Genomic DNA, 19,354 nt, shown 5'->3' with positions numbered 1-19,354 from the left:
AGTCAAACTTAAAGAGTTGTGCATCATCACTGTAGTACCACTTTGTGCCACAACTTGCCGAGCAGCACTGAGCTCTACTGAAAGAGATGTAGCCAAATAGAAGAAGGGGCAGAGCTGATCCGAAACTTTTCTTATTATTAAGTAACAGTAGTCGTTCCCAGAGAGCCGAAAGAATACAGTGTGCGCGTGTGAATATTGCTGCGAGAGTAGGATTTGGGTGAACATTTTGGTTTTTGAAAATACAGGGGTGCCTTGAGATACAAGATGAATTCGTTCGGTGACCATGTTCATAACTCAAAACACTTCTATTGCAAATCATCTTTCCCCAATGAAATGAATGCATGTGCCATGAATCCATTCCAATCCGCCCCTCAAAAAAATGCTTTCAACGTGTTTTTCAATATACAAATTAGCACACTCTCATAGTATTTTTTCTTTGTTTGTGCATCACGAGGAATTCATTTGGCACCTTCTGATGTGTTTGACTTCGCCACTGAGGGGCAGAGTAATGCTGTCATGCAGTCAAACAAAAAAGTTTCACACCGACTCTGATCCAGTTCGCTGCTATAATTTGTCGGCTTTCTCGGAGGATAAAGAATATATGCCTGTGAGAATTGTATTACTCAATTGTCTGTCTGTGTGTGTGTTGAGGCACCGTTTGTGTCCAAATATCTGTTGTGAAAAAAAAAAGGACTTACTCCTATTGCTGCTATTTGTAAGCCCATCTTTGCCATTTTGCACTGTGCGTTAATATTAAGCTGGCAGAAGGTGAAGTTGTGTGGTTGTTTAGAATATACAAGATGTAATTCTGATGGTGTTTTTTTCAGTTTGACGGTAAACTTCAAAGGAGTGGCATTCAGCAACTTGAAACCTTTTTGGGACGAATTATTCCCGATCAGCCAAATTGCTACTTGCTGCGAACAAAGTGAACTGTGGTAACTGCTGTCATATCGCGATTGCATGTCAAATGTTTGCGAAGTGAAAACAAAAACAATTTTTGAAAATAATAAGCTTGTTTACTTGTGTCTCAAGGCACCACTGTGCAGTGTTTCAATCTCTTCTATTTTGTGTGGCCCAAAAAAAAAAGAAAGGAAAAAAAAAAAGACATTTTTGTATCTGGTCTCTCTATACCGCAGGTTTTCATGTGTCACGGGTGAGTGTGTAGCGTATTCCCCCCACGATAAACAGGGTTTCACTGCATTCAACACAGGTGCGGAGAAAAAGCAGCATCTTTCTTCAGGCAGCTGTGTTGGGGCCGACAGAGAAATACCTCAGACACTGGCGGCCCCCGGTGGAGGCGAGGTGCACCTCACAGCAAGCATTTCAAAAAGCCAAGCGCTGCTCGATGGGCAAACTGTCCAGCAGGCACTTGAGCTGCTCTTCGCCCAGCTTGATTTTGTCCTCCAGCTTGCGCTGCTCGATGATGAGCGCCGACTTCATCTTGACAAAGTGCTCGTAGTCGGCCATGCCGTCCTCGGGCAGGTAGCTGGCCAGGATGTCGTAAACGGCCCGCTCGCGCCGGTCCAGGTTGTCCTTCAGCTCCTTGGCGTCCTCGTGCTGCCGTATCAGCAGCTTGCGCTTCTCCGTCAGCGTGCGCTGGAGGGAAAAAAAAGGCGGTGGGGGGTTGGAGAAGAGCCATCTCATGAGACATTGGTCAGGGGGAGTTGTGCTGGAGCTGGGAGTCATCTATACTTTTCCAGACATGCAAATGTATTCAATCCAATTCCAGACATTTCCATATTGGCATCGAAATCCTGTGTATTCTGAGTACAACTTCTAAGTGAGTCTCACGTCTTCACCTTCATGTTTCAAGCAAGCGTTTGTACGTACCCGCTCCTCGGGTGTGGCCTCCTCGTCCAGGCTGTTGAGGGCGTTCTCCACCCTGGCCAGCCGGCCCGACAGCGAGAGCAGCAGGCTCACCACCTTGTCCAAGTCGCCCACGAACATGCGGAACTTGTCCAGCTCGTTGGGCTTGCACACCTGCTGGACGCGAGCCTCCACCTCGTCTCCCAGCGCGTTGTTGTCCAGCACGTCCTCCTGCAGGCTTTGACGGGCTTCGCGCAGGACCTGAAGCTTCTTGCTCAAGCTGTCCATCAGCTCTTGCTGCACCAGATCGAACGCATTCAATGGTGAATTTCAACTTTTTCATACACTGGACAATTTTATTTTTTTTTACGGTGTACTGCGCAGCCCCTTTCACACTGCTCATCAAGGCCTACAAAAGACTAATTTGTGATTTTCTGAGGAGTGTGTCGTACTTTCTTGTTCGCCAGATCCATGTCCAGTTCGTCCTCCGAGTCATCATAGTCCTCGTTCTGCTCCTGCATGTCTTTCATTTTGATGAGAAGCTCAGCTTTGGGGGCCGACGTGCTGTAATACGCAGAGCTGGTCACCAAGGCAACCGCCGCCGCCGCCGCCATGCTGTCTTCCTTCTCCCTGAAATAAGGATCATAACATTGTCATTGCAATGTCTAACATGATAACCATGACGTGTTTGATACTCTTCCAAAGACAGCCCCAAAGAGTGAGAGTTGAATCTTGCTAGCTGAGATTAGTGGCGGTTAGCCAGTCTGCATATTTAATGCCCGTTTTTTGTGGCTTGTGTATAAAAGGCGCTTTGGGGGGGGGGGTTGTTACGTCTTAAACTTTCCTCTTGTCGCATCATCTTATTTCTCCACAAAGTGATGACTGAGTCTGTAGCATTATTTGAGTTATTCGATTCATCATTTTAGCCCTACTCCAGACTGAGTTGAAAATTTCTGACCTTTCCTCAGCCTGCCGGGTGGCGTTCGGGGGTTTGGCGGGTGCTTTCTTGCGTTGGTGAGCTCCTTCCAGCAGCTGCTCGCCCTGAGGGAACAGGCCCTCCATCAGGTCCATGGTGGTTTTCATCTTGCTCTGGTCCAGGATGTCAGCCAGCGACTTGTCCTTGTCCATGATGTCGCGGGCCAGCTCCTCCCTCTTCTGCTCTTCAGACATCGTCGGGGTGGCGGCGTCCCTCTCCCGCTGGTCCGAAGTCACACCAGGTTCATCAAGTTCTTTCTGCCGAGTGAAAGTGCAGAAGACCGAGTCCTGCCCACTGGCTCCCAATCTGCCGAGCTTGCTAATATCAGGACCGCCCGTTCCGGCCGCAGATGCCTTGTCAGGCCGCGGAAACGTCCTCCCGTTCTCCGTCTCCGGCATTCCCTGAGAGCGCACGATCCTGACGGGCACTTTCTTCACCGCGCTGCTTGGCTTTTCCGTCCCGTTTTCCATCCTGGAATGGAAAGAAAACACAGTGAGAATAGTTTGGGGAGGAGGAAAAAATTTCCTGTGGCCACATGCATGTGATTTTAAATGTCACTGCACGATGGCAGAGAGTTTTTCCATGCCCAGTGACAAGAAGATCGAAACGCGCTGCTCTGTTTTATGAATCTACTATCAAATTAGAAATTTACTAGAGAGCAGATGAAATGGAATGAAACCTCTTTGGGAATCAGACCGAATTTGTACTTTTTTTACTTTCAGTCTTTCATTTTGAAATCTTTTATCCTGAATATGAGGACGTCTCAAATAGACATTGACAATTTTATCGGAACGTAAGCATCAACCAAGGTTAATATAGTTTGCGAAAACTAACGAAATGAACAAAAATTTAAGGAAAAAAACCCCCTAACATTTTTAAAAACTAAAACTATACTCACTATATAGTATTTTCATCTTTATCAATTAATATCATATGTGAGCTTTCGGGGTTCGTTTTAAATTTATTTCGGTGTCGCTGTGTAGACATGCAGGAGAAGAAAGGTCAAATAGTCATTTAAAAATTATACTTTACCTTTCTTGGCTACAGAATGCTGGAAAAACTGAAGCCAATGCTGAAAGTCATAAAAACTAAACTAAAACATTTTTATTTTGGGATGAATAAATGAATGAATGAATGAATAAATAAATCAGTTTAAAATGTTTTTTGTTAACTGCACCTCATTGATTGCATAAATGCAACACGTGCTGGAATTTTTTTAAACATACAGGTAAAAATAAATAGATAAATAGAGAGAGAGAGAGAGAGATGCAATGTTAACTTCACTTTGAGATGTTAAAGGCGTTTTGTGGCTCTCCGTGTTGTTTTTTTCTGTGTTCGACAGGCAAAATAATTGTTTAAGTGTTTTAGGTGGCCGACCCCAGCTCCATCAGAACAACACAGTCATTTAGCAAACCGCGAAAGTGCGGCTGAAAATCAATTACACTTAGGACACTGTGGAGCCTTTGGCTCTCAATAAGCTCCTGTGTACCAACAAACCACAGGGAAAAAAAAACGTACCCGTTTGAATCTTGGTCCTGAAGTGAGACGGGCGGCTTGTCGCTGAGTCTCTGCGGGGAAAAGTGCGGGGAAGGAGAGCGGCGTGCCTCCATGGCAGCCGGCGTCCTGTCGGAGGGAGTGTGCGCTGGCGTGTGACGCGCGACGGCACCAACTTGCACTTTGCCGGCTGTTTTTTTAGCCTCGCTGTTCTGGGTGTGACTTGGGGGAAGCGTCGCCTCGTCTGGGTTGATGTCGGGGCACCTGGGCGGGGGAGGCTCGGCGTGCTCCGTCACCTGAGAGCGTGCCGACTCTGCTGCTCTGTCGTTGACAGCGGCTGAAGCAGCTGTCGAGGTTGTGTGCCCCGTCGCGGGAGGAGCTCGCTCGCGCTCGGCAGGCTTCTCTCTTACTTTGCAGTCCTCCTGGAAGCTGAGGATGACAACGAAAAAGGCTTTTAATTACACACGCCGCAAACTATCATCTCCAGCCGCCGAGGGCTTCGCCTTACTCTCGCCAGCAGCCACTGTGATTAAAAATAAAAAAAAGTCTCCTCCCTTGACTGGAGCCGCCAGCAATACTTCAGCTCCCACAAAAAGCCTGTGAGGAGGAATAAAGAATCCTCCGGTGCGCTTTTAACTCTTAGGAGGAGGTTTGTCTGGTAGCGTGGCACACGTGTCACAAGTGGGGAGAAGCGACAATGACTTTGTTATGATGCTTAACTGATTCATTGCCAGAGTTCTCCATGTTGACAGCTGTTTGAGAGAAATTTGACATCTCTTGGAAAAACACAGAATATTATGTTTGCGGACAACACAGGCCGAACCTACCACAAGAATATTCTCTTGCTGACCAGAAAGTCAAGTCAAGTCAACAGTATTTATAGAGCACTTTCAAACAGCTATCGCTGCATACAAAGTGCTGTACATGGAGCAATTTAACATGCACAATAAACAGTAAGACAAATCGGTAATAAAGGCGGTAGAAAGCACCAAACAGTAAAACCAAGAACAAATCTAAGTCATGCTGAGTCGAATGCCAAAGAATACAAGTGAGTTTTGAGGAGGGTTTTGAAGATGGGCAGCGAGGAGGCTTGCCGAATGTTTAGTGGGAGGTCATTCCAGAGAGAGGGACCAGCAACAGAAAAGGCTCGATCCCCTCTGAGCCTCAGTTTAGTTCTTGGTACTTCTAATAAAGTCTGGTCCACAGACCTGAGGCGCCGGGCAGGTGTGTAGGGGCGGATGAGCTCAGAGAGGTAAGGTGGCGCGAGATTATTCAGAGATTTGAAAACAAATAAGAGGATCTTGAAAATAACTCTAAAATGAATGGGGAGCCAGTGAAGGGATGCCAGAGTAGGAGTTATGTGCTCCCTCTTACGAGTACCAGTCAAGAGGCGAGCGGCGGCATTCTGGACCAGCTGAAGGCGCTTAATGGAGGACTGGCTGACTCCAAAGTAAAGGGCATTGCAGTAATCGAGCCGGGATGTGACAAAGGCATGAATTACCATCTCAAAGTGTTCATGTGAGAGGAGAGGTTTTATTTTGGCCAGCTGTCTAAGGTGAAAGAAGCTGGATTTAACAACGGCACCAATTTGCCGATCGAGTTTGAAATCACTGTCCAGTTTAAGGCCCAAGTTTGAGACTGTTGACTTAAGATAAGGAGACAGGGGGCCCAAGTCTACAGGATGGAATGTACAAGGGCCACTGGGACCAAACAATATCACCTCTGTCTTCTTTTCATTGAATCTCAAGAAATTTTGTGCCATCCAGGTTTTGATTTCTTCCAGACAGGATAGGAGTGGCCTTAATGAGAAGGCGTCTTTCTTGCTCAGTGGGACATAGATCTGGCAGTCATCTGCATAGCAGTGGAAGGGAATACCATGTTTCCTTAAGATGGAACCCAATGGGAGCAGATACAGCGAGAACAGCAGAGGCCCCAGAATTGAGCCCTGTGGAACACCACATGACAGGGGAGCAGTGCGTGACTCAGAGCAGCCAAGGCTGACACAGAAGGTTCTGTCAGCTAAATAGGACCTAAACCACTCAAGAGCACTGCCGCCAATGCCCACCAAGTGCTGCAAACGAGACAGCAGAATACTGTGATCCACTGTATCAAATGCTGCAGTTAAGTCCAATAAAACTAGACACACGTGGTCTCCAGAGTCATTTGCCAGGAGGATGTCATTAGAAACGCGTAACAGGGCTGACTCCGTGCTATGCATCGTCTTGAAACCTGACTGGAAGACCTCCAAGATGTTATGTTCATCCAAGAAAATTTTCAACTGCATGTGCACGACTTTTTCCAGAATTTTGGAAATGAAAGGCAGCTTGGAAATGGGCCTGAAACTTGACAGCACATCTGGATCAAGGCCAGCTTTCTTGATCAAGGGTTGGACCACAGCATGTTTAAACTGTTGGGGAACTACACCAGAAGAGAGGCTGCTGTTGATGATATCCAAGACTGATGCGCCAACACTCGGGAGAACCTCCTGAAAGAAGTGCGGGGGAAGAGAGTCGCAAGGGGAGCCAGATGGCTTTGTCTGGCGAACTACATCCTCCAAAAGCGCCAAGGACACAGTTTCAAAAGAATTTAGCACAGCTGAACATGGAACATGGACAGAGGGGTCAGATGCGGTATTTGAGACCGGAGTCCTAGCTGTAGAGACCTTACCAATGAAAAACTGAAGGAATCTGTTGCACATCTCGGGTGAAGAATCCGAGCAAGTAGGCAGAGGGGGTTTGAGTACAGAATCTATTGTTTTAAATAGTGCGCGTGGGTTGTGACGGTTAGCTTGAATAAGGTCCGACAGATATTCTCTTTTGGCCTCTTTTACTGTGAGCTGGTAGTTACGCCAGCAGTCTTTCCAAATTTGATAAGAGACATGCAATTTGTCATTTTTCCACTTGCGTTCGGCTTTGCGACACCCCTGCCTAGCTGCGCGGGTAATGTCGTTAAACCATGGCTCGGGTTTAGGTTTTGGGAGCACAGTTTTTGAAGGAGCCACCAAATCCAGGATGGCACAGCATGATGAGTTGAACCAAGAGGTGAGTTCCTCTGTGTTAGACGAGGATACGCAAAGGTTATTAAAGGCATCAGAGAAACGACCAGCAGTGCGAGGGTTAAAAATTCGGCGTTTAAAACTAGGAGCGGCAGATTTCACAGCAGCACGCGATAAGACTACGTCAAATAAAACTGCCATGTGATCAGAAATCCCATTTTCAAGGACTTCCAGATTTGACACCGGTAGACCATAAGCAAGGACAAGGTCTAAAATATGACCTTGTTCATGTGTCGGGCTGGTCACATACTGCACGAAATTAAAAGAGTCGATAAGTCTTAAGAAGTCCTTTGCTAGCGTTTTTTCCGGACAGCACACATGGATATTAAAATCCCCCATTAGGAGGATATGATCATATCTCAGCCTGATTTCCGCAAGAAAGGTTGAAAAGTCGCTTAAAAAGTCTTTGTTGTATTTAGGAGGACGGTAAATGACCATAATCTTTTTGGCTTTGTGTCACCTCAAATTATAAAACAAGATTAAAAAAGGCACTTTGACAGCAAAACAGTCATTTATTTACAGATATACAGGAAAGAAGTATGTTCAAATTGAATATCAGTGTTTTTTTGACCTGCTGCTGCAAAGAAATGTGTCATCTTTTCTCAGTGGCAAACACTATCTATCATCAGTGCCATCGTGACAAACAAATTGTTGACACCATACACATAAAACAGAAGTCCTTAAAACCGTCACACAACTTTGCCTTTAGAATGAATGTCCGCTACCTTCACACTAACATGCAATGCAAAACGTGATCGATGAGCTATTAAATGGCATCGCAGACTCATAACTCATGGCAACAATGTACCTTTGAAGCACATTTCAGAGTTTGAAATTGACGTCTAAGTGGCCTTGCGAATGACACTTGACCAAACCCAGAAAACGCATAGAACATATTGCAAAGAAAATTTTTGACTTGACTTCCACTTTAAGTCAAGGGATTTAATCAGTATTTCTAATTTGATAAATTAACCTTTTCACAAATGTTCTACTTATGTACGAAGCCTGAATACACCCCTATGTATCACCAGACGGGCTAACATCAATCCATCATGGCCATGCAGATTCCCTTGGCATGCACGTGAGAGGTTCCACGCAAACTCAATTAGGAAGCACTGAAGTGCGTCGATTGTACAGTCACGAGATACAGTTTGCGGTAGGTAACTTATGGTCAAACAGACGCTCCCCTTCCAAGCTTTTTTTTTTGTACATATAGATCACATAAAATGAACAGATAATCGCCCTAACTAAATATCTGGCATTCCGCCGCGCTTTGCCTTTTACGCAGAACCCAGCAAAGGCACCATATGGTGAAGCCCAGTTAATCAACGGGCATACATTCTGGGGCTGCACGGAATAGCTTGTAAATAAATAACAAAAAGAAGTTTGTATGTTTTTGCCATTTCCCACAAGCTTTTAAACACATTTAAGCTTATTAATAGAGCCTAGGGCTTCTTAAACCACACTTTTTAAACACATTGTAAATAGGTCCAGCACCGCAATGAATTCAGAAAACCTGCCAGTAAATGACATCCTCCCAAGACGATGGGGCAAAGCGCTTTTTACCTAACAGACAAAGCTACGGCCTGAAGAGATGAAGCCCTTCACCTCAATTCAATACCAAGATGCTACCAAAGGGATTTAAAAATATATACATTCAACATGGCAAAAAATAATAATAATAATAAAAAAATGTATTTCACCTCCACCAAAATTCACAAATGCCGTATAGCGAAAATATGGGTGTTCACTGTATTGGCAGAAATCAAAGCCCCCAAAATCACATTTTGCTTCGCACACATGAAGTCAACATCATTTCTTGGCACCAAGATGTCACAAGATTGCGCCAAAGTGATACTTTTATATTTGACATGGCTCTGGCTTGAGCGCAAAAGAAGCAAATAGGTGAATGTCTTCACGAAAGATAATGATCAAATTATTTCAATGTGGAAGACTAATTTGATGCACTTATTAAATGAAGTTAATTCAACGTGACAGAATGACAAACTAGTAAGTTTCCTTTTCGTGCAAAGACAACAAAACAAGTTGCACCGCTCACCCAAAAGGACGCTTCAGGCCCGTCATTTCCATCGTGACGCAAGTAAGACTGCGCTCTCTCTTTCTCCCCTGTTGCCATCTCCTCACCGCTATATCAATATCACAGACTGGGCGGAGCTCATCGGCCAGACGCCCCGATGACAATGACTGTTGTCATGCAAAGGCCCATCATGAGGGTTGCTCCAGACGATACTCTACACCCCCCCGATGGTGGGTGTCACCTGCATGTGTGTGCCTTTATTGAGTTGGAGAGTATAGAAAAGCTAAAGACTCCTAAATTACTTTTCCAATGTGAACTGAAGCACCCGTACCATGTGACCAGGAAGCATTCGCAAGGAAAGTCTACTTCCCGACACAAAGCGGCACCACAGGGACGGCGTGTGTTGGCAGAGCTGTGGCAAAAGGCCACCGCGCTGCGATACCCCCGCAAATTATAAAGACATCACTGTCCCTCCAACAACAGAAGACAGGATCGTTAGAAGGGGGCGCGGGGGGGGGGGGGGATATTCTTCCCAATCTCGTACCAGTTTCCACCACATGTGATGTCTAAATGTTAACAGGAGCATGTTAAACTGCTCTTATGAGCAACAATAAACCACATACCTTGAGGCAGAGTTGAGTGGCCCAGCAGGTTTGTCCTCCATCTGGGAATATTCCTTCTCCGGCGTTATTGCGGGGCCATGAGTAGTCTGAGGAAAAACAGCAGAATCATCTTTAAAAGGAAACATTCTTGTTTCAAAGCAGCTCCTGGCAATTTCCTGGTTGAGAAAAGGATTCATGAGAATAAGATCGACGTCAGCCTCTGCCCGAAACTGAGGCGTGTCGCGAAGAACTAATGTTATTATTGGATGTCTCTCAGGTTTGACTTCAAAAGGCTTGATGACCTTTGAATAAAAGAATCCTCACCTGTCCATAGAACTCAGCTGAAGGTGAAGATCGGGACCTCTCGTGAAAACAGGCAGGTTTGACACTCTCCTTCGAGCTCGAATCCAGAATGTTGTCGGCTGACCGGAATCGTCCGGACGCTCTTGTCTCGGGAGGTTTCTTTTGGATGTTCCACCTGGCCTCGTACTCGGCGAAGGTGCCAAGTCGTTTCTGGTCCAGGACGGAGTATGTTGGACCGCCCGGGGGGTCGTCCCCGCTCATTGTCCCTTTCGGCATGGGCTCCGTTTCACTGGGAAAAATTCGGACTGTGGGATCAATGGAAATCTCTGTGCTGGGAGACGTGTGGCCGGGCACAGTCGATTTCTCGTTCTGTTGGTCCGGGAAAGAGCTTGTGCTTTCTTCTTCTTTTACTCCAACTTCATGGATTTTGTCCGGTTCAGAGAAGGACTTTACCTTCTTTTCTACTCCGAAGCGCTTCCGTCCGCCAATGCGCAAAGGCGCAGATTTATTGGTCCCCACCTCTGACAGTGTCGGAAGAGGAGTCAGATCTTTCCTGGCCATCGCCGAGGAAGGATAACTGGGTATGGCGTCAGCTGACGAGTGTTCCACCGCTATGGGTTCCAGGTCTTTCCTTCTGAAAGAAGTCGCTTTAAGGACCCGAGCTTGTGCTTCCTTCAAGTTATCCTTGTATGTGTTTGTGAAGGGGCTGTCTGCCAATGCGGGGGTGGAGCTCTGATTGGATTTCCACACATCCTGGTGGTCTTGGTTCTCATCGGGAAGAGTCGCCGCACTCTTACTCTTCTGCAGCTTGGCCCTTCTCATCTGGATTTCGTTTTTTAAGGTGGTGGCAAAGCGTTCGTTGCGTCGCATCTGCTTGGACTCGACCGTCTCCTCCGGGTCGAAAGCTTTTGGGGTCTCGTCCTTGGTGTCCGTGGCCAGCGAATGGAGGATGGGTGTGGCCTGGGGGCAGATCTTGTCACTGGCCTGGCTGTGGTGTCTTCTATCTTGGGGGAATTCTCTGTGGTGCAGGGGAAGGGAACGCCGTTGGTTCGAGAGTCTGATCGGGGGACAACTCGGGTACGGCGCCTCTTCATGTTGTGAACTTTGTCCCCTCTGGATCCTGAGGTCATCGGCAATGGCTTTCGGGGGTGAGGTTTCCACAGCAGAGGTCACGTGTTGTTTGCTGTATCCGTTCGTTTCTCTACCATTTGAGGAGTACTGCTGTTGTGGAGAATATTTTGCTTTGGTGACTCCTTGTTGAGAATTCTGCTCGTTTCCAGTCTGGGTTAAATTGAGGCTGGCCAAACTTTGCCTGTCCTCTGGTTTCCCCAATGCAGGTTGCGACTTAGTGACACAGTAGTGTCGGCTTTGCCCAGTGCTCTCAATGTTTGGGTCTTTGGGAGCAAATGCTTGAGATGTGCTTAAATTCCTTCTGGTGTTCAGGCTGGCGGGTTGAGCGGAACCATTAGTGGGCAGCTCCTGCATGCTGGAGAAGTAGCCCCCGACATTCAGTGGCTTGGGAGCAGTGGCAGGCCACGGTTGTGCAGGAAAAGTGCTTTTGTCGCCGTGATGTTTGTGATGTGCGGGATGACCTTGCCGGACATCACAGGTGGAGAGGGAGTGCTGCTTGTTTGAGTTGAACTGGACGTGAGAGTAAAAACCTGCCCTGTCGTGTTTCGGGGACAGGTTTTGGCCACTGCGATCTTCAGCAGAAGGCTTCCCCGGAGTGCGTGAATTGGGTGCTTCGGGATGAGCTGCAACGAGGCATCTTTCCTTGGTCGCGGCAAAACTGTCACTGCGTGCTGGCGGGAGCGGCGGTGGTGGTGAGGGGGAGGAGCTTGTCTTTTTGTCTGGAACATACCAGACGGGTCCGCAACTCGTTCTACCGGAAGTGGAGTGGAGGGAGCCAGCTTGGTCGTCGGCTTGGGGGGCGTCGCAGCCTCCCGGCATCTGAAAGTACGTCAGCCTGTCATCCTGTTTGACTCCCTCCATCAGACTTTGGCCGCTCCTGCCATTGACGGGCCTTCCTCCGGCATCCCACTGGCTAACTTTATACAGCACGTTCTCAGTGGAGGCGGCGTTGCTCTTTGAGAGCGTGAAGTCCGGCGTGCCAGAGCTGGTGGAGAACGAGCTGTAGGCAGAGTCTCGTTTGCCACTGCCGCCGCCTCCAAGGTGCTCCATGCTGTTGTTGGACTTAGCAAGGGACAACTGACCAGCCGGATACGGGTGGGGGACGTGTTCTAGGCTGTCCATGCTGCCAAGAGAGCTGAACTGGTCCGAAACCCTGCAGAGGTTGGTTTGCTCCCAACTGGAGGACAGGTCAGTTGACGACGAACTGGGGGTTGAAAATGACCAAGAGCGAGGTGCTTATTATAGACCAAGTCACATTCACACAGAAATGCATTAAACGTGTTTCACTTGCTTGGATCAAGTGTGAAACATATATCTTCTACAATCCTTCAACTGACTCTATCCAAAGGTCAGAATACATGTGACAAAACAATGTCTCTTCGGGGAAAGAAGCCTTACGTTGCATCGTATGTGGCGTGCCACACAACCGCCGAGGGTGGAGAAGATTGTGTTTTGGCTGACTCAGATTGCCCTTCGTTGAACTTAGTGGAGTGCCAGGAGTGCGGCCTGCTTATGGGTTCAGTGCGCCTGAACACAGAGAGAAGAAAACAAAATGCAGAGTGGATTTAGAGAGACACACGCACACACAGGAAAAAAATACTTGTCTCATCTCTGAGGAAGGATTCCAGCACCTTTTTGAGTGTTGAAATTCTGCCATAAAAAATAAAGATGGGGCTAAATGTTGCTAGCAAGGTGTACCAAGAGGGGTTGCCTGTCGCGTGTTCATGGAAAAACAAACAAAAAACAACAACAAAAAAAAAACATCAAGGGCAAGTGTCTAAAAAAAAAAAAAACCTCAGCATTTTGCTACTTGAGATGCCCTCGCATTTGGGCAAGGAGAGCTGTCCATTTTGCATGGACATCATTTCACAAAACTAAATGTGATACCTTGCCATGACATTACCCTCAAATCCCAGTTAATTCCTGTAATTGCCATGGAAGTCCAATTTAGGATATGTCCAAAACCCACAACATTTCCACCCCTTTGCAATAAAACTAAAAACAACACATCGCTTCTCTAATCGTCACAAACTGACAAAGAACATACCCTATAAAGTGGTTCTTTCTGAGATGCGTGTCAGGAAAACAATGACAACACACATGAGAAGACACCAAGTAAAACCTCCATACATGCGCTACATGAGGAATGAGGCTAACGACAATCCACATGCCAGAGAGGAAGGCTACAAGTCGCTACAAAAAAGGAGGAAGCAGCGGAATAAAATGAATTAAAAAAAAAAAAAAGCTCAATGTGGGAGGAGGTTGTTGTTGATGGTGGTGGTGGGTGTACGGCGACATGAGGGTTAAGCTACGACTGGTCACTGGATGAAGCCACACAACTGTACCTCATGGAACTTCGCAAAATCTTGGTAAGGAAGCTTCGGGCCACATGCACGTCATTCTCTGAGGGCATTTTCTGGGCTACAATGTCCACCATTTTCACATTCCTGGATAGCAATGGAAGGAACACACGAATACACACCAACACACACTTTTTTTTCAATTCAGCAACAATTGCCTTGGCATCGCGAGACATGGTAAGATGCAGTGTTGCGCTTATTTTTTATTTTTTGCTCATTCTGAGACTACACCAGGGTTTCCCAAAGTAGTAGTGTGCATGCGATGCTCGGTCTTCTCAATTGAAATGAATGGAAATGCCTGATCCCCCCCCCCCCCGCCAAAAAAATGTGTAGTGAGAATACGAGCATTCTACAGTATTGCTCTTTATAAAGTCAGAGGGTGATACTATCATCAATTTAAACCGTTTTTGCATTATGATTCATTGCTTTAGTACAATGGCTACTTCTGGTGTGCATGCTTTGGCCACCAGGGGGCAGTATAGTAGACATGAGGATCCACACAAGGGAGACGGTCATAAATTCTCAGCAGGCTGCAGTAATAGTTGTCACAAATACAAAAGGAAAACACTCGCAGGAAGCTGCTGCGGGCCACAAGTCACGTCCCGACCGTCACACGCAGCCAAAGCGGCCAAGCCGACTCAAGCTCCTGATGTCACTCACATCACATGCCCCATAAAGTCACACACCCAAAACACAAATACTACAGTCATTATATAAAGACACAGATGCGTTCTTCACATTCTCCGTAATTATGTTTGATGTAGATATGTTTTTTAAATGTAATACAGTACTATTTTGCTTTCTTAAAACACAATCTGGGGCGGCTGGACTAGACTGATGGCATTTCATTGGGGAAAATCAATTTGGGATAAAAGTAAATTGTGTTACTAACTTGCTCATGGGACAAATTAAACTTAGAGAAAGTGCAACGGTGCAATAATAAAGAAATGCTACAACTCCCTCTGCTGGCCTAGTTTAGGCATGAAAAAGCCAAATTCCCAGGATGTTGATTGACATGGCAAAGAGAATGTGCATTCACCATTGGAATCGTGATGTCAACAGGACATGGCTGAGATGTCCAAAGACGGGAACATATGGTCTGCAGGACTACACGAGCCCAGTGTGGGGGTGGCGGGGGAAAAGAGGGGGCTGGAGGGTAGTGCGGCTTAGGGATGCGAGAATCTCTTACGCGAATCAGATCAGCCACTTCACCCCTTTACAGCAAGCTGTCGTCTGCCTCCCGGTTAGCCCGTCGATCTTCCATAAGCAAAACAAAAAACTGTCAATAACACTGGGGTGGGCCACCGATGACCTAGCATGGACAGCTTCATGTGAGCGTTACCCGTGCATAATGTTACAATAGCTGACAATAACATGAAATATATATCTTGATGGACATGTGGGGGGAGTCAATTTTTCTTAGGTGGTACTCGGTTTAAACTGTTTGAGAGCACAGGCTGTGTGATTCTTTCTCGACTTGTGTTCGCACATTGTAGCTCGCTTCTGAAGTCAGAGAGTCATTAAAAGTATGCACGATGTTGCAAAGGTCAAGAATTTTGGACAAAGCCTTCAACTCCCATTAGACTCGGACCCGACAAATAAAAGTGCTGGGTTTAGGGGGTTGCGCCCTTTCGGTCACCTTGACTAAAAAAGGACTTCAATGAATCCGTGACTGGGAGGTCCTTCATTCTGAAAAACTACCATTCAACTATCAAAAACCATTGCTTTCAAAAAGACTTCCAATTTTTAAAATGTGGGATGATTCATCTGGAAATAATAATAATAATAATAATTGCGGATTAGTGTAAAAAGCTTCTTGGGAAGACAAAGCGAAAGCCAGCGTGGCGGAACTCCCATCTCCGGCGTTTCTGGGGCACTCGCGGGCAGCCACACATGGCGCCGGCCATTGGTATGCAAATGAGGGCTTTATTAGGCCTATCGTCAGGGCTACAGCTGGGCTGGTGCAGATATGCTTGGAAAGTGAATCAGTTGAGCTGCAACGGGATGGGGGGGAGGGGTGTGGTTGGCCCAGACCACCATCGTCACATTTTATTGGTAAGGACTTCAAGGATATTGAATCATCTTGTTCAATTTATGTTGAGAAGAAATTTGGTGAGGGGAAAAAATGCTTGTAATACAGTGGTCCCTTGAGATGCAGCCTGCTTAGCTTAATGCTAAGAAACAATGCAAAACCCCTTAGGCAGGCTAAGGGCTAGCTAGCATCATGGCGTGAGAAGCCCTTTAAATGGCGAGCTGAATACAAACAATGGAGCAAAACATGTAGACAGATGATACTTACAGGCATACTGTATAATCTTTATCCTCTCCAAAAACAACTAATATAAGTGCAGCTTACTGACGACTGTCTCCATTTAGCGTGTATACACTTGTCTGTGTTATACTGCCCCTAGGTGGCCAGTGCAGGAGCAGCACAATGCCCATTGAAGTGAGGCATAAGCTTTGACAAAAACTGTGTGTACGAGGGTGAATCTTTGGAGAGAAATTCCTTGGTCTACTACCAAGATGGCAAAGTAGAGTTGAAAAACATGATCGTCACCTCGCAGCAAAGATGTGTTAATAATCACAGATATAAGCCCCTGAAACCACACGCTAAAGATTAATTTATGTCGCAAAGGCTAAATCTAGTTGATCGTGGCTTAACCTAAATGAACAGTGACCTTGCAAAACAATCCAAACAATCACGTATTAGGGTCATAAACCTAATACGGGTCAAAGTAAAATTTGTTTTGACTCACCAAACCGGAGGACGCAAAATCCCAAACACGACAACACGGACAACAACTTGGTGAACAAAGTGAGAGCGCTTCCAAGGACGCAAAGCATTGTGGCTCAATTACCAAACGCAAAACCCCCGAAATCTACAACAAACTTTTTTTTAAAAAGAGACTGCTGTCGTGATTAAGGCATTTGTTACCCCAAGGAGGGGGAGGAAGAGTGGAAGAATAAGAAGATGAAGAGGAGGAGGCCAGCTATTGTCCAAAGCCAGTCCCCTCTTGTCCATTTTGTCCCCCATTGGCTCAAGAGCGGCTAATATGCTAATGGCAGGATGAAATGCAAGAGCGTCCTCCTCCCACCCTCACCCCAAGTTGTGAGGCGGATGTGCATTTCTCCCATCGCTATGGCAACCGCTTGATCTCCCCGGGCGCACCCCACTTACAGAAAGCCCAGCTAATGAGCTGTGCAAGCGCTCAGGGTGACGGTAAAGCGAGCGATGTTTTGGCTCGAAAACATTATTTAGCCGTTGAGGTAGCACAGCGGCCTAGTGGTTGGCATATCGCACTGGCTCCAACTTCAGCCATCGTCCGTCCAATGTCAACTTTGCAGGTCTTCCAAGTGCTTGCCAGGGTTTTCTTCTGGCACTCTGCCGAATACATAACGCCAGTACTCCTATTACGTTACTCCCCAAGCCTGACATACTATACACAGCAACATCAATACTGGTGTAAGGGCGCTGTATCATAAAATGGGCCGATATGATCCGTCACAATTTCAATATTTAATACTTTATCACAAGAGATGACCGTATATGGAAATGGTGACCTGTAATAGGTCTCAATATTACACCATTACAGAAAAGGACGCGGTATGTGGGCATTGATATTAGACAAGGGTTACTGTATTGATTGTGTCTGATCGGGCGGTATCGATAATGCTCGCACGTTAAAATAAATTTAAAAAAAAGGAATGGCAGAAATTCCTTTACCCGTTATTCCATCGGGATATACGACAAAAGTATCTGGAAATCAGATGCGTAGCTTTCGACAAATCCTACAGACTAGCTGACGTGTATTGAAAAATAAAAGCAATCCTCGGAGGAGGAAAACGATCCAGCACCTTAAATAGTTATTTGCTGCTTTATGAAAACGCAGTCGTTACCTGTTTGAGTAACATCGGTCCTGTCTGCCTCCTTGGATTCCAACTGAGCCGGAATAGTCCAAGCAGATGAAAATATTAAAACCATGACTACCGATTTTTGGCTTCTGCGCTGAACATACTGAGGGGTTGTGAGGTTGTGGCTAGAAGCAAACAATTATAAGAAATCCACTTATGAGCGGAATTCAGTGCAGCACATTCCAAACATGCTGCATGAGCTTCTTAACAAAAAAAACCCAACAACAACAACAAAGAGCTGTAAACACCAGACCTCCCAAGCTTCTTGCCTGCTGTGCACATGTGTCCAATAAGCTTTTTCCCAGGTAGAACTGGATGGTGGACTGAACTTCTTTTGGAAACGTGGCCTGTAAGTGCAACCATGAAACTACGACGGTATGTGTACCGCTGGAAGACGTGCAATTCTGCAAAAACGCCAGAAGAGGGAGGCCACCCACTGCAATGAATGGCAAGAGTTTGGTTGTAAACTTTAAATGATTCTCAGAGCGGCTAGGCTATGGTGGGAACACCCCCCACCCCCTCCCAGGAAGAAAGAGCAAGACCGAGAGCCAGGGTGAGTGTGACCTCGCGCAAGAGAGAGAGAGTCCAGGCTGCAAGAGGTCAGGCTAGTGGGCATTAAAATCCACCGAAGTGAAGAAGTAAACAGCGAAGACATTACGGGGGGGAAAAAAATGAAGGCCAGTGTAAACTTAACACACCTAAATCTGTTACACGTTTGAGCCTTTGAGAGGCAGTGGAGAGCTTCAACAGATATCGAGGCCAATCAATTTCATTTTGAAGGATTCTTGAAAATGGTCAAAATGACCCTAAAACAGCCGCTTCAACAAAACTTGCGAATTCTTTTCAGCATGGCTTCATGAGAACTTTTTGAGCGTTGAATAATGATAGACAGGCCGACCAAAACTACTGTTGCAGAGTGACACTGGCTGCGGTTTGTGAATTTTCAAATTTGTGGAGGTTGGACAAGTTTTTTTCTTTGAAGGACCACTAGAAATGGCCCAAACCACCACTTGAAACCAAAATGACAGATTTCTTGTGGTTCTCGCTGAGTGAGACTGTCTTCAGTGTTGAGATTTCAAAATCAAGGAGCGATTAGATTTTCCTGTTTTATGGTGAGTCATCAAGGTCTGCTGTCATGGACCGCCCACACTCATTGACAGAAGCCTTAAATGTTTTTCAAATTAGCGACTCCGTCCGTCTGTCTGGAGTATGTGGTTCAAATCTAGTTGCAATCAGATCAAATTTACAACAAAGATATCTTTCGAGGACCCTGGAAAAGGCCACGATGACCCTAAGATTACCATTTCAAAGCAAAATGGCGGACTTTGTGTCAATTTTTTGACGTGGCTTTTTGAGACCGTTTTGTGGGTCTACTCAGGATTGACAAGCCAACCCAATTTCCGATTGCTGAGTGAAAGCGGCTTTTAGGGGGGCTGAATTTTCAATTTTTTTCTGGGATTGGGCGAAATGCACTTGCAAAAATTTGCTGCGCCAATAAGATAAGATAAGATAAGAAAACCTTTATTAGTCTCGCAGTGGAGTAATTCCCGATTCATATTACAAAAGCTGTCAAAATGTATTCAACCGGATAATAGTTACAATGATACTTCGAAGCTCCTTTAAAGCTGCTAACTTGTCACATTGATTCCAGTGACACTCCTGCATAAAAGCGGCAAT

At 46.2% G+C, this 19,354-nt stretch overlaps 1 protein-coding gene across 3 annotated transcripts in view; it reads right to left on the bottom strand.

Moving 5' to 3' along the window:
• Window positions 1-1,319: 1,319 nt before the first annotated feature.
• shroom2a (shroom family member 2a) overlaps window positions 1,320-19,354 on the bottom strand; it is a 30,613-nt gene continuing 12,578 nt past the window's right edge. For 2 of the 3 annotated variants that reach the window (XM_086115279.1, XM_086115282.1), the window contains 8 exons: window positions 12,804-12,932; window positions 10,296-12,609; window positions 9,993-10,078; window positions 4,301-4,705; window positions 2,765-3,253; window positions 2,259-2,436; window positions 1,831-2,103; window positions 1,320-1,596 (listed from right to left, as the gene is read on the bottom strand). In XM_086115279.1, coding sequence (XP_085971405.1) covers window positions 1,324-1,596; window positions 1,831-2,103; window positions 2,259-2,436; window positions 2,765-3,253; window positions 4,301-4,705; window positions 9,993-10,078; window positions 10,296-12,609; window positions 12,804-12,932 — 4,147 coding nt within the window. In that variant the 3' untranslated portion in view covers window positions 1,320-1,323. Of the gene's footprint in view, window positions 1,597-1,830; window positions 2,104-2,258; window positions 2,437-2,764; window positions 3,254-4,300; window positions 4,706-9,992; window positions 10,079-10,295; window positions 12,610-12,803; window positions 12,933-13,452; window positions 13,471-13,750; window positions 18,531-19,354 lie in introns of those variants that run through there. The other variant, XM_086115281.1, reaches the window with a different exon arrangement.

Source organism: Hippocampus guttulatus, chromosome 7 (assembly GCF_054856545.1).
Source record: "Hippocampus guttulatus isolate MCC_2025c chromosome 7, RoL_Hgut_1.0, whole genome shotgun sequence".
Classification (NCBI taxonomy): Eukaryota; Metazoa; Chordata; class Actinopteri; order Syngnathiformes; family Syngnathidae; genus Hippocampus; species Hippocampus guttulatus.
This window is presented reverse-complemented; position numbering and strand designations above follow the sequence as displayed.